This window comes from Elgaria multicarinata, chromosome 18 (assembly GCF_023053635.1).
Source record: "Elgaria multicarinata webbii isolate HBS135686 ecotype San Diego chromosome 18, rElgMul1.1.pri, whole genome shotgun sequence".
NCBI classification, from domain to species: domain Eukaryota; kingdom Metazoa; phylum Chordata; class Lepidosauria; order Squamata; family Anguidae; genus Elgaria; species Elgaria multicarinata.
The window spans coordinates 24,567,660-24,582,746 of record NC_086188.1 but is presented as its reverse complement, the minus strand read 5'-3'; the positions used below and the strand labels follow the sequence as shown (position 1 = coordinate 24,582,746).

The 15,087-nt window shown below is 48.0% G+C and overlaps 1 protein-coding gene across 1 annotated transcript in view; it reads right to left on the bottom strand.

The window, feature by feature from the left end:
- The window catches only part of AIFM3 (apoptosis inducing factor mitochondria associated 3), a 53,302-nt gene that overhangs the window by 4,686 nt on the left and 33,529 nt on the right, over positions 1 to 15,087 (bottom strand). Inside the window, exons 10-17 of the mRNA XM_063143840.1 lie at positions 13,386 to 13,516; positions 12,235 to 12,350; positions 12,019 to 12,090; positions 10,401 to 10,464; positions 9,525 to 9,601; positions 6,839 to 6,956; positions 3,677 to 3,775; positions 2,649 to 2,724 (exon numbers count right to left, since the gene is read on the bottom strand). Of these exons, the coding sequence (XP_062999910.1) occupies positions 2,649 to 2,724; positions 3,677 to 3,775; positions 6,839 to 6,956; positions 9,525 to 9,601; positions 10,401 to 10,464; positions 12,019 to 12,090; positions 12,235 to 12,350; positions 13,386 to 13,516 (753 nt within the window). The remainder of the gene's footprint in view (positions 1 to 2,648; positions 2,725 to 3,676; positions 3,776 to 6,838; positions 6,957 to 9,524; positions 9,602 to 10,400; positions 10,465 to 12,018; positions 12,091 to 12,234; positions 12,351 to 13,385; positions 13,517 to 15,087) is intronic.

Sequence of the window (15,087 nt, the reverse complement as noted above, 5' to 3'; positions counted from 1 at the left end):
CAAACCAATATGTAAACCGAAACTCAGTTATCCTTAGAAATTCGCATTTCTCCAAATTTTGTAAGGGAGTTCTCTGATTTAAAAAATGCATTCAGAATGTGTCTACCAGGGGGAAGCATATGCAAAAAAGCGTATATGAAGGAAAATAACATTAAAATACATTTAATGTGTTTTTGAGAAAACTACTTAGAAAAAATGTATATTAGTCAAAATTGCACACAAAAATGTGTGTATTAGGAGAAATGTGTGTGGATTTTCATGCAAACTTGGGGGAAAAATTCTCAGAGTTTGGAAGTCTCGTCTAGAAGCACCCTGACTCACGCAATAACACCCTACTGTTCAGTAGACACTAGACAGCAGCTGCCCACGTTGCCCCCCAGGACCAGGTGGAATAGAAAGCAAGCAAAGTGCCAGTACAGAAGTGCCTCAAAAGCACGGGCTGCTTCGAAAGCAGAAAGCAGAGTGGTGCTATGGGCTTCGTCCCTCCTTCTGTCTGTAATACACACATCTGAAATATGCTGCGTTTTGACCAAGCTGACAAAGAATTCTGTTAAACATAAAAGACTGTCAGTCCGCCCAACAGAAGATAGAAAATTCCGCTTAGTTTGCATCTAGAATCCCATCACTTCAGCACCCGTGGAGGGAAGGAATGAGAAAAGGGGTGACCCAAATGCCCCAGTTTGGAAGGAGAGACCCCAGTTAGCCCTCATCAGCCAGCGTTGCTCAGTTACCTCCAAGACTGTACGCAGCGGGTCAGTGACCATCTTTTGGGGGCCCTCCTAGATGGCAGAATAACACGTAATTTCAGGAGCTCAGTTTTCCATGTCACCCAGTCCAGGAGAGTTTCAGGCTTTCAGACCCCAGAAAACTCATTTCACATGTCGGGTCACATGCCAAGAAACCCCAGAACATCTGCCATGGAAGCCCGTGTTGTGGCAGAGTCTCCTGGAACAAGCTCTACACCAGACTTCCCTCCAGATGTGTTGAATTGCAACTCCCATCATGCTGGATGGGAATGATGGAACTTGCAACCTAACCCATCTGGAGGGTACCTGGTTGGGGAACGCTGCTCTAGGCAAATGCACATCATTTCTTGTTGGGTATCCCTCTTTTTTTGTTTATCTAGTTAAACGTTATCTAGAGTTATTATTATCTCGCCCTTCAGAGAAAAATCCCTGGGGCAGCTTTACAAACACATAAAAATGCACTTAATTAAAAAAAAGTATAATATCAGAAAACAAATTAGTAAAAACAGCAGATAAAGAGCAGCATAAAACTAATTCCATTAAGAATGTGCTAATAAAATGCCTCAGAGAATAAAAGCAGCCATCTGGTGCCAGGTGAACCTCTCTGGGGAGACTATCCCACAATTGGGGTGCCACCGCGGAGAAGGCTCTCTCTCATGTGGTCATCTGCCTTTCCTTAGATGCAGGCCTGGCGCTGTCATAAAGGCAACTCAGGCGGCGGCCTAGAGCAACAGGCAAATGAGGGCACCGAACAGCGCACCCGGAAGCCGCTCTCCTAGAGCGGCTTCCGGGCGCGCTGTTCCAAAGCCGCTGTCCCAGCCACCGCCCAACCCCAGCGTCCTGGCTCCTTCGAAGCCAGGACGCTGGGGTTGGAGGCGGAGGCTTCAGTACGGCATGCCAAGAAGCCATTTCCAGGTGCGCCGCTTCAAAGCCTCCGCCCCACCCCCCAACCCCAGCATCCTGGCTTCAAAGCCGGGAGCGGGCGAGTGGGTGAGCGAGCGGGCGAGTGGGCGGGCAAGGGGGTCGGGAGTGAGCGAGCAAGCGGGGGTCGGGGCAGAGGCTTCAGAACGCGCCTGCCTAGGGCGCAATATAGTCTGGCGCCGGCCCTGCTTAGATGGTAGGGCCTCTGAAGATCAATATGGGACTCTTCAGGTAGCCTGGTCCCAATCCATGCAGGATGTTGAAAGTAAGCACCAGCAATATGAATTTCTCCTGGAAATGGACCAGATGCCAGTGCAGCTAAGCACTGGTTCCAGTGACCAGTTCCACTTAGTAGCTGCATGGCAGTATTTTGGACCAGACAGACTACAGAGGCAGCCCTATATATGACGAATGATGGTAATCAAAGTGGTGGTTACAAGACCATGGATAACAGCGTTATCTTTGAGCTTTTCTATAAGAAGCTGTGAATCGGCTGGATCTACTATGTTTCATTGTAGAATTGAGATCAGAGCATTACACAAGGAGTGTTTCCTTTCCTGTTTTTCAACTAGAACTGTAAACAGGAGCACTTGTATCTTTTACTGTCCACACACTTTACAATCACAGTTCTAAGAGTTAGACACTTGCTTTCTGAAGTTGTTTTTTTTAGCTGTGTTTCTTGGAACTGATTTCTGCTCCTTTTTTGTGCGATGCAGTCCCAGCAGAAAACATGGGGCGCCCAACAGAGGTCAAGGAGTGCAGCGCATACATAGCATCCTTTGCAATTGCTTGTTTACACCATTTGCTGTGGAACACAGGTGGGAGGGTGCTATTGAACTCATGTCCTGCCTGTGGGTTTCCCTTGGGCAGCGGGTTGGTCACTGTGTGAACAGAATGCTGGTCTGGATGGGCCCTTGGTCTGATCCTGCATCAGGGCTCTTCTTACATTCTAGCAAAACGTGGGCGCTGCAGGGCACTTACTTGGTGTAAAAAGCCACAAACTTCAGCTCATCTAAGTCCCCCCGAATAATCACATCATCAAATCCTTCCCCGTGGCCTGTAAAAGGAAAAGACAAAAGCATGTATTGGAAGATTTAACCATGTTCTCTGTGTACCCCGTGCTAAAGAAAAAAGAAAATGGGAGGTGACCTATCTCTTAACATTGATCATGCAAGTTACGTGAATTATTCCCCCCCTTATTTTCCCATGTTCTGCATAATGTGTTCTGGCTTTGCTAGTTATGGGGAGGAGGCAAAGGCCTGCAAGCCCCATCACTGGCGACTGGGATTCCTCGGCCATCACCCACACTCCGTCAAACAGATCTTGACAACCACAACAGCTAGAAATTTGCTCTTTAGTTCAGATTGGAAGCAGAGATCCACAGGAGCCTCAATTCTGCAGTGAATACCACACACCTGGTGGGTTTTAATTTCCGTTCCCCTGCAAAATGGCAGCATGCATAGGAACGGAGCGATCCATATTTCTTTGTCAACTTTGCATGTGTTCATACATAAATCCATTAAACTGCAAAAAATATATATTCTGCATGAAAATGCTTATTTAAATGTGTGCTTTGGAATGTATTTTCTCACCAGATATGCATTTACAAACGTGTTTTATCTCCACGTATATTTTTCCAAATGTATTTTATCCTAAGGTATGCATTTTCAATATGCGTTTGGGAACTGCTTTTTGGAGTCGAGAACCGATTGCAAAGCTCAAGGATAATCACATTCCGATCAACAGGTTAGTCCAGAAAGCGCAGGTCCGGCCATTTTGCATCAGGGTTTGCAAAGATCCATCTCCCATGCAGACCTCTGCCCCAACTGTTCACCTCCAGGGTTGCCCAGACACGCCTGTGTGAACCTCAGCCTGCTTGGCTTTGCAGCTGACAAACTCCATTCCCTACCAGAACAGGCCTCTTGCTTCTTCCTCCAAGGACCTTGCAGTGAAGGAGACATGGCAGCCATGGTGATTCCACCCCCAGGCCGGGTGATCCCTTTCCTTACCTGCATAGCGGATGCTCTTGCCAAACATAGCTGTCCACAGGTAAGGAACTGTGCTGATTTCGGTCCCGTGGGCCAACATGTTTAGCGCTGCTATGCGCCCTGGAAAGTGGGAGAGCAGGGAGAGAAATCGTGGCATTAGCTCAGAAGGTCTGTAGAGCCTTCCAAGAGCAGACCAAAAGCCCATCACCCGGCCCAACTTCCTTGTTCCATCAAGCAGCCAGCCAGTTTACTCTGTTATTATCTCCATGTACAATCCTCCGTTCTGCATTTTCACCCATGCACCCACACAAAGAGGTTGAAAATATTCATTTACTAGTATGCCACTTCATATCTAACAGATCCTGGAGCGGTGAACACATAGGAAACACAATAATAAAAAGTTAAGAACACGATATTAAGGTTATTAAAAACAGAATGCCAATAAAAACAATGGTTGATCATTTCAGGAATGCTTCCCAGTACAGAACTGTTTTCAAGAGGGGCCAGAAACAACACAGAGCTGGCTCCTGCCTGATCTCCAGTAGCAGGGAATTCCACAGAAAGGGGGCCACCACCCTGAAGGCTCTTCTCCAGGTGGACCCTAATTGGGCCATAGCTCCATATGGAAAATAGGAAATCAAATGATATCAAGATCAAAAATTCATCAACTAAAAAAGAAATGAACGCCGTTGTAGAGGGTGCAGTCAGCCTCCACCTACCCAGCCCTTCATGGTCTCTCAGACGAGTCGGACAGAGGCCTCCTCGGCTGCAAATTTCACCTGATATTGGCAATGGACTGAATGCGGTTGAAGAAACTGTTTGTTTGTGACACTTTTCTACCACCGAATATAATAAAATCCCTCAGTGGTTCACAATAAATATTAAAATCGCATTTAAAATCAAATTCAAGCTTAATCCAGGCCCCCCATCTTTACGGCGGTGCTTTGGTGCCACGAGACGCCTTGCACCCGCACCTGCGTTCCTTCCCGACATCTGCACGGGAAGGAAGGCAAGTGCGAATTTTCTGGCCCCGTGCCTCTGGAGAAGTAAAAAAAATATATCTACAGATACAGATAATAGAAACAAAAACCGGCAAGGTGGGGGGAGGAACGAGTCAGCCAGAGAAGGACGCGAGGAGAGGGACTGGGCGAACCACGTCTCCTCCCTCTGGCTGCCCGTTCCTCTCCACCCGCCCCCATTTCTTTTTATTTCTCTTATCTGTATCTGCGAAGCTCCACAGATATAGATAACTAGTGAAAAGCGCGTCATATGACAGGTGTATTTATTTTGTTAGGACTTCTTTGAATACAATATTTTTGGTATACACTTTTCTAAGATTTTAAACCAAACTTCCCCTGTTCTTTCCCATCAATCATTTTTAACTTTATGTCCTCAGACCGTGGGACTCTGGACATTGCCATAACTTTAAAGTAAAAGCCTTGCTAACATTTTTATAACTGGTGAGGAGGTTAGCCTTCTGTCAAATTAATCCTCATGAGACAAATTAGTTACTGAGAGTGAGTTTTGGCCCGTCTGCTAGGCCGGAAGCTCCTGGCAGTGATTTTTCTGGAACTTCCCTAGAAGGCTGCAGTTCCGAGAATCGTCACTAGAGGGTGCCAAAGGGCAAAAACGATAACTGGTGAGGGGGAGCATGCTGGCAATTCCGAGAAATGTCACTAGAGGGCGCCAAAGGGCAAAAACGATAACTGGTGAGGGGGAGCACGCTGGCAGTTCCAAGAAATGTCACTAGAGGGCGCCAAAGGGCAAAACTGATAACTGGTGAGGGGGAGCACGCTGGCAATTCCGAGAAATGTCACTAGAGGGCGCCAAAGGGCAAAAACGATAACTGGTGAGGGGGAGCACGCTGGCAGTTCCGAGAAATGTCACTAGAGGGCGCCAAAGGGCAAAAACGATAACTGGTGAGGGGGAGCACGCTGGCAGTTCCAAGAAATGTCACTAGAGGGCGCCAAAGGGCAAAAATGATAACTGGCGAGGGGGAGCACGTTGGCAATTCCGAGAAACGTCGCTAGAGGGTGCCAAAGGGGGAAAACGATAACTGGTGAGGGGGAGCACTCTGCATTTTATTATATAGGATAATAAAAAAAATAAAAGGGGGGAGGAACGTCCCGTTCCTCTCCTCCCCCTGCTTTTTTAAAAACTTTTCCAGAGGAGCCATGGGCTCCGCTGCCAAAAAAGTCGGGGTAAGTGCCCAACTTTTTTGCAGCGGAGTTTCCAGGGTTTGCCCCCGGATGGCTTCACAATGGCGGCTGCGTCATGTAGATGACGTGCCGCTGCTGCAGAGCCACCCTGGGAAAAACCCTTCATGTAGACGTGCCCCAGAAAAGTCAGAGGTGCTCCTGGTTAGTCAAAAGGCAGATCAGGGAATGTGGACTCAGCCTGGGCTGGAAGACTCAAAATCACCGTCTGGATGCCAGTCTCTGTGGTGGCCGGGAGAGCGTTTGCGCAGCTGAGGCTAGTGCACCAATGCGTCCATTCCAGAGTTGCCTGATCTGGCCACAATCACGCATGCCTTAGGTACATCCAGTCTGGACTACTGCAACATGTGGGGCTACTTTTGAAATGTGTTAGGAAACTTCAGCTGGTCTAGAATGCTGCGGCCAGACTGTTGACTGGGACCAGTTGCAGGGAGCAGGTGACTCCCTTGTTACAACGGCTTCACCGGTTCCAGTCTGTTTGGGGGCAAAATTCAAAATGCTAGCTATGACCTGCAAAAGCCTTATGTGGCTCCGGGCAGGGCTACCTGAAAGGCTGCCTTCTCCCAATGAGGCTGCCTGGGCTTGAAGATCATTGGTGGGGTGGGGTGGGGGGAGGGCCTTGTCTTGGTGCCACCAGCAGCACAGGCACGTTTGACGGGAACCTGAGAGAGAGCCTTTTTGGTGACAGCTCCCAGGCTTTGGAACTCCCTGCTGAGAGAGGCTAGGTCACTGTTCTGATGGCCAGCAAAGATGTTTTCACTCAGGCCAGCCTTTGGCATATAAGCTGGTCTGCTGTTGAAGAGGATTTTAACTGGTCAGGTGCAGTTTATTTCTTTCAAAGTTGTGCTTTTTATTGTGTTTTTAATGGATTTGTTTTCATGTTGTGTCTTGATTAAGATTCCATTTTTAATCTTCAGTGTTATTATCCTCAGCCATATAAAGGAATACATAAAGGAACTGCACCCACCATGCATGTGAGCCATCTGCCAGTGAGGAATGTTCACCTTCTTGTTGTTCCTCAGCGCCAGTGGGAAGGCGACGGCATCCCCGGCTGCAAAGGTGCCCGTGATGCTCGTCTGCATCATCTGGAAAGGAGGGGAAGGTCCCATTGGTGGAGAGCATGGCTGCAGTTTGTACCACGTGATTCAGCCCACCACCACCACGCACGCACACACACAACACAACACAACACACACACACACACACACAACAAAAGCACTGGGAGGAGAATATGAGAGCCAGTGTGGCATACTGGTGAGAGTGTGGAACTGGGATTTGGGGGATCCGGGTTCTAGTCCCCATCCAGCCATGAAGCTCACTGGGTGACTTTGGACCAGTCTCTGACTCTCAGCCTCATCTACCTCACAGGGTTGTTGTTGCGAAGATACAATGGAGAAGAGGAGGACCGTGGGAGCTGCCCTGGATTCCTTGCAAAAGGACAAAAAGATGGGATATAAATGTGATCATAAATAAAACCTTTGGTTCGGATGGGACGGTTGAAGGCTGCAGTGCTCTCTCTCCCCTTCCCCTAAGAGTTGCGTTCAGCAGCACCAGAAAAAGAAAAGCACCTATTTATTTGTGACCGTGATGCACAGGGGATCGTGCCGGTTTCCAGCCAGTCTCCCATCCAGGCCTTGAGCTGACCCAGCTGTGGTTCGCTTCAGCAAGCCAACGGCACCAGGAGTCTCCACAGGCCAAGCCCAGCGCCTGGTTTAGGGTTTTATTTATTTATGAAATTTAGATTTATTTATGAAATTTCCACCAACAATAGTGTTCAATGTCACTCAAGCAGATCATAGAATCATAGAATAGCAGAGTTGGAAGGGTCCTACAAGGCCATCGAGTCCAACCCCCTGCTCAATGCAGGAATCCACCCTAAAGCATCCCTGACAGATGGCACTCCAGCTGCCTCGTGAATGCCTCTAGTGTGGGAGGAAATTTAGATATGCTAAAGGACATGCACTGGGGAGGGTGGGGGAGGTTCACCTTTGTTTTTCCTTTCATGTTTCAGATTTAGAATTATTTTCATCATTTCTTTCATTCGTGTTTTTAAAATTCAGACACGCAAATGAGTGTGCGTGCGAGTGGTGGTGGGGCGGCGGGACAATCAGCCTCAAGCAAGGGCCGTGCTTTCTCCAGAGTCCTTGCTGAGTGGGGGGGTTGGGCGTTTCCCCCTCCCTGCTGATTCGAGGGCTGCAGCCTTGCTTTACTCCTATGCAAGTCAAAGGAGACGGCCTCCATTGGGGACCCGAAATCATCTGGATGGTGCAATCGTGTGCGTGTTTAGACAGAAAAAGTCCCACGAATTTGTAAGACTTCCTTCTGCCTACTCGATGCACATCCACCTCTTCGCTAGAGCCAGGGTCATCCAGCTACAGCAGCAGCTAAAGACCTTGGCTATTGTTTCCACAGAAGGTTGGAGACATGAGCAGCAGCTTCTGCAACTGGGGCAGGTGCAAGAGATGAGCTTGCTGCCTCTTCCCCTTGGGGCAACAGGATCCTTTGCTGGGGGGGGGGGGGGAAGCACTTTCTTCCACCCAGCCTGTTTTCAAACTACAGCCTCTTCTCCACCCCCACCTCCCAGTTTCAAGTAAAATAAATCCAAATTGGGAGGTGGGAGGATACCAAAAAGATCCAAATGGGGAAAAATTACTTTGGTAATTTTCTGATTCATTTCAGTTAAAATTTACCAAGTCTGAATTAATGCAAGTGGGGCTCTTCCATATTTATTTCTTCTTTCGGATTCAGTGGATGCCCGTCCCTCTCGCCTCGTCACCTGCAAGTCGGTTCCTGCCCCTTCGTCCGCCTCCAGGCCTCCCCCACCTTTGGGCTCCAGCCTTCCTTCTAGGGCTTGTCTACATGGCTTGTTTACCCTGACCTAAATGCACATATTCGTGTTTTAGGTTACATGATGCAGCCGTCCATTTGCCGCAGCGTCGGGTTTTTAACCCGATAATGCGCATCTTCGCATTCGCGATCTACCGCGACTTTTAGATCACGTCCGAGTTTGCACCGTGTTACGGCTATGTGTCTTTGGGAGAGTTAAATCGGATGTTGACATGTGGGCGGAGCTTTGAGGGTAAGATAATGTGATTGGCCGATTTCCCGATTTTGCACCAATTGGCTGCCTCGTTCGTTCGCGCTGATTTTAGTTTGAAGTCTCTCTGCGGAGCTCCGCAGAGAAAGCTTCTTAAAACAAATTTATTTCTGTAATTATATATTTTTTGCATTTCTGTACCGCCCAATACGTGAAGCTCTCTGGGCAGTTCACAAAAAGAAAGAGGGGAAAAAGGCAGCCAGACGAAGCAGACATGTTCTGCTGCCTCGTTCCTTTCCCTCTGTGGCCTCATTCCTCCCCCACCCCTGCTCCCAGTTTGTGTGTTATATGAATCTGCGGAGATCTGCTTATAAAATTTATAGCTTCGCTCCTCCCTCCTCCATAGCGTTGTATCACTGTATATGCGATAATGCACACGTGCGCATTTATAACTCACTATAAAAAAAATTAATTCAGGAAACAAATCAGTGTTGCTGCTCGCTCTTTACCTACGTTTGAATTGATAAAAATTCGGGTTTATATTTAATGAAGAGCAATCCTGTTGTCGTATAGATGGGGGCCTGGACTCAGAGTCAAGAGTTTCGCTTCTTTTTACCTTGTTCACTACAATGAAACCTTTTGAGTCCACATGAATGCCACTCTGCTTCAAGAAGCCGGTCGCTGGAGTCGCACCTGCCAGAAAGGTACAAGGAAATACTGTCAGTGGGAGGAGCTGTGCAGAAGCCCTGCCCTCTGGCCCACCTGGCCTCAAATCCGCACCCCACCCCAGTTATGAGCAAAGCATCGCATCGTAGGGCCAGTTCAAAATAATAACGAGCAGTTGGGTGGCAACATTTGGAAGTCACCCTGTGGCAACTTCATCCAGCTTGAAAATGGAACGATTCTTTAAAAAGCTCCATCAGAATCAGCCTCAGGCCTCCGTGTCCCACCATGTTTTAGAGCATTTTGTTGCAAAAGACACAAGGTGTCGCAACGGTTGACTCACAGATGGGATGCAGCAGCAGCTGCACTTGTGTTTATACACCTGTGGGAAGGGTTTCATTTCATTTATTTCTCTACTCCCCAATAGCCAAAACTCTCTGGGCAGATCACAAAAATTTAAACCCTAAAATACAGCATGATAAAACATTAAAACAAAAAGCAAAAAACGTTTAACGTATAACCATTTTAAAAGGGTTGAAACAGCTAAAAACAATTAACAATAAAATCCCAGGACCTGGTAGAACAACTAACATTCAAAAGCCTTATATTGTGCTGTCAAGACGCCTGGGGGTAGAGGAAAGTCTTAACCTGACCCCGAGAAAATGACAATGTTGGCGCTTGGTGGACTTCACTAGGAAGAGCATTCCACAATTGGGGGGGGGGGGGCAGGACCAAGAAGGCCCTCTCTCTTGTTGCCACCCTCTGAGCCTTCCCCCCTTCCCGAAGAGGTGCTTGGAGGAGGATCCCAAGTTAACAGGCTGCCATTTACCTATGCCTATGACACAGACATCGGCACGGAGGACTTTGCCACTCTTCAGCACAACCTCCTTTAGCTTTAAGGGAGGAAAAAAGGGGAAAGGTCACAACTGAACACACAAACAACATGGAGTGACATCCAGACCTTATGCCTTTTGTGTCGCTCAACTGATGAGTCCTTGCCATACTGTGAACCCAGGAAATGAGGAGTGTGGCATAGATGGGGCAATTGTCCTACACCAGTCCTCCCCAACCTGGCACCCTCCAGATGTACTGGATCACAAACCCCATGAGGCTAGTAGTCCAACGCATCTGGGAGGGGGGTGCCATGCAGTGCCACCTGGAATGGAGGAAACCTCAGGCCCTGTCATCAGAATGTCCACACAAGCTGAACTTTGCAACTAAGAATCTAGTGCCTGGATTTGCTTCTTCTTTTTTCCCTCCTCCCTCCCAATCCCCCTTTCCTTTTGTGTCATGTTTTTTAGATTGTAAGCCTGTGGGCAGGGACTGTCTTAAGAATTACTTTTGTAAGCCACCTTGAGAGCCCTTTTTGGCTAAAGGGTGGGAGGCCTTCAAGAGGCAGCTGGACAACCACGTGTCAGGGATGATTTAGGGTGGATTCCTGCATTGAGCAGGGGGTTGGACTCAATGGCCTTGTAGGCTCCTTCCAACTCTGCTATTCTATGATTCTATGAAAAGTGCTAAAATAAATAAATAAACATCAGAGACTGAGTCTTCCCCAATCCTACACATTTTCTCTGCTGCTCCCCAGTGTCTACTAACCTAAGGTGACCATACAGAAAGGAGGACCGGGCTCCTGTACCTTTTAACAGTTGCATAGAAAAGGGAATTTCAGCAGGTGTCATTTGTGTGCATTTCACCTGGTGAAATTCCCTCTTCATCACAACAGTTAAAGCTGCAGGAGCTATACTAGAGTGACCAAATAAAAAGAGAGCAGGGCTCCTGCAGCTTCAACTGTTGTGATGAAGTGGGAATTTCACCAGGTGCTACATGCATACCAATGAAGCCTGCTGAAATTCTCTTTTCTACACAACTGTTAAAGACACAGGAGCCCGGTCCTCCTTTCCACATGGTCACCCTGACTAACCCCCACTCCCTGCAGTAACTTATGGGACTGTCTGCAAATGCACAAATGCACTGTGTGTAAAAACAAACAAACAAACATTGGTCTCCACGAGTAAGAAAAGACGGTTGCTGTTTTCTCACTCTGTGCATGCACTGAGTCATAAGGAATATCTCTCAATATATCTCTGCCAAGTGGAATTAGAGTCTTCTAATGCATCGATGCAAGCTGTAGAACAACCTTCCTCAACCTGGTGCCCTCCGGAGGCGCTGGGACTACGACATTGGCCGTGCTGGCTGGGGAGATTGGGAGCTGCACTCCACCATGTCTGGAGCACCCCAGGTTGGGGAAGGCTGGTACAGAAAAAGTTTTTTTCGCAAGTAGCCTCGCTGTCCAGGGCAAGAAGCACGGGGGCAGGTCTCCTCTCGCTGCCCTGGAGCCTTTCAAGGGGACCAGCAACCCTCTTTGGGCAGAGACCTCACCAAGCCGCATGGATGGAGCTTCTGAGCCTCCAAGTCGCTGCTCACACCCCCACCCACCCGCCTACCTTGCCCTCCTGTTCCCGCAGTTCGGATACTTCAGTTTGCATATAGAATTTCACCCGGTTGTTTTCAAACATCTGTCAGAGAGAGAGAGAGAGAGAGAAGGAACTCTGTGAACATTCACAAAGGGTCCGTCCAAACGTCAGTCCACCCTCCCCACCCCTCCTGCACACTTCTTAGCCCCGTTCCTCAGAGAGATTGGAGCGGCGGCAGACGGTTACCTTCATGATGGCACGCCCAACCTTCTCCCCAAAGAACTTCTTGAAAGGCACCTCTTCCAGCTCGACCACAGAGACGGAATGGGCCTTCTCCGACAGGTAGGCTGCCACCTCCATCCCTGGAGAGCAGAGCAGAGCGATGCGTTTGCTGAAGAGCTCCGAGCCAAAGCGAGAAACACCGAGGACGTTGACGGAGCCGGCAGGGAAGTGGCTGGCAAGGTTTCAGCCTCCAGTAGGCCAGGCTCTCGGAGCACAGTTGACTTGGTATGTCTGTTTGGGCAAGCCCTACGGCACCCTTGCAGAGCTATGGCAAATTTCCATGTGAACATCTGGCTGGATCATTGCTCTGTAGACCAGATCTGCCTGTCCGCCCCTCTGCTGCCATGAATGGGGCCCGACCCATGGCTGTGTAAAGACTGCTGGGCCATTCTAGCTTTGGTGTGACATCTGATGGGACAAAGCGTGGCTGTTTCCAGAGAAAGCTGCTATGGGGCAATCACCTTGCCTCAAACATGGAAATGTACAAGGTGGGGGAGAGAGGTTGCCATCTTCCACTTGTAGCCCTCCTGTGTTTTTCCCACGACTTCTTCCATCGTTTCTTCCACCAGAAAAGAATCCATTAAGGAGAGAGAGATGGAAGAACCGCACAAGGCCAATGGATTGGAAGCACCGGGAGCCCTGCATCTACAAGAACCCCACCACTAAAAATAAAGGCGTAGGCCAGCCAACTCTGCCCTGCATCCCAGACGAAGGGGGGCGTTTCCTGTCTCACATTTACTTCTGCGGGGACACAGAATATAATAAAAAGAGCAGAAGAAATATTGAAAGCCATCGTGGTAAAGGTGGGAAGGCAAAACCTATCCTAAGTCCACTAAAAAGGGATGTTGGACCTCAGGCCGTGGGACAATTTTAGCACAACTGGGGTCCCAATCCAGCCATGCACCTTTCCCCCACCCCCCAGCCCCACTTCCTTTCCCTCAAATGTCCATCGTTTTGTATTTTCCTAGCATCTGTGCCTTTTTATGCATTCTGAAAGAATGAAATGCCTCTCTTAAGACTGAGTTACTGGGAGTAAGAGCTCTAAGCTACAATAGGCTGGTATTTGGGGGGATTTGGTCCCACTCACCACTGGAATAAGGCTCAGAAATGCTCACCTAGGAAAGAGGCACCTACAACGACAGCATTTTTGCTGGTGGCCAACTTTACCACCCGGTTGGCGTCTTCCAGCGTCCGGATGGTAAAAACGTTTTCCACCTCTTTGCCTTTACAGCTAAGGGTTTTGGGTCTGAAAATACATGAATTCACAGGGAGACCAGAGCTGAAATAGAATTCCACAAAAACTTTTTAAAAATATATTAGATAGCAATGTCAAAATTTGGCCTTCAACCTGACAAACATAGAATCATAGAATAGTAGAGTTGGAATGGACCTATAAGGCCATCGATTCCAACCTACTGCTCAATGCAGGAATCCACCTTAAAGCATCCCTGAGAGATGGCTGTCCAGCTGCCTCTTGAAGGCCCCTAGTGTGGGAGAGCCCACCACCTTCCTAGGTCATGGGTTCCATTTCTGTACTGCTCTAACAGTCAGGGAGTTTTTCCTGACGTCCAGCCTGAATCTGGCTTCCTGTCACTTGAGCCCATTATTCCATGTCCTGCATTCTGGGAAGATCGAGAAGAGATCCTGGTCCTCACCTGTATGACAACCTTTTAAGTATTTGAAGAGTGCTATCATGTCTCCCCTCAGTCTTCTCTTCTCCAGGCTAAACATGCCCAGTTCTTTCAGTCTCTCCTCGTAGGGCTTTGTTTCCAGACCCCTGATCATCCTTGTTGCCCTCCTCTGAACACACTCCAGCTTGTCTGCGTCTTTCTTAAAGTGTGGTGCCCAGAACTGGACACAATACTCAAGATGAGGCTTAACCAGTGCTGAATAGAGGGAACCCAGTACTTTGCGTGATTTGGAAGCTATACTTCTATTAAAGCAGCCTAAAATAGCATTTGGGGTTTTTTGCAGCCACATCTCACTGTTGGCTCATATTCATCCTGTCATCTCACAATTCCAAGATTGTTCTCACTTGTAGTATTGCTGAGCCAAGTATCCCCCATTTTGTAACTGTGCATTTGGTTTCTTTTTCCTACATGTAGAACTTGGCATTTATCCCTATTAAATGTCATTCTGTTGTTTTCAGCCTATCAAGACCACTTGGAAGGTTGTTTCTGTCTTCCAGGGTATTAGCTATCCCACCCAGTTTTGTGTCATCTGCAAATTTGATAAGCGTTCCCTGTACCTCCTCGTCCAAGTCATTAATAAAAATGTTGAAGAGCACTGGGCCCAGGACTGAGCCCTGCGGTACCCCACTCGTTGCCTCTCCCCAGTTTGAGAAGGTGCTGTTGATAAACACTCTTTGAGGCCGATTCTGTAGCCAGCTGTGGATCCACCTAATAGTTATTCCACCTAGACCACTTTTAGCTAGTTTGTTAATCAGAATATCATGGGGCACTTTGCTAAAAGCTTTGCTGAAGTCAAGATATATTATGTCCACAGCATTCCCACAGTCCACAAGGGAGATTACCCGATCAAAAAATGAGATCATATTAGTCTGGCAGGATTTGTTCTTGACACATCCATGCTGGCTTCTAGTAATCACTGCATTGTTTTCAAGGTGCTTACAGATTGACTTCTTTATAATCTGCTCCAAACTTTGAAGAATATTCAGTTTTGAATTTGCAGAGGAGTAATGTGGGGAGGTTGTTTCAGCTCTACAAAGACCCTTTTGTGCTGGACAATGAAATCTGCATTCAACACTACATTTTGCACTCCAAAGAAATGACAGATTCATACAGCCGTTCCCTATTC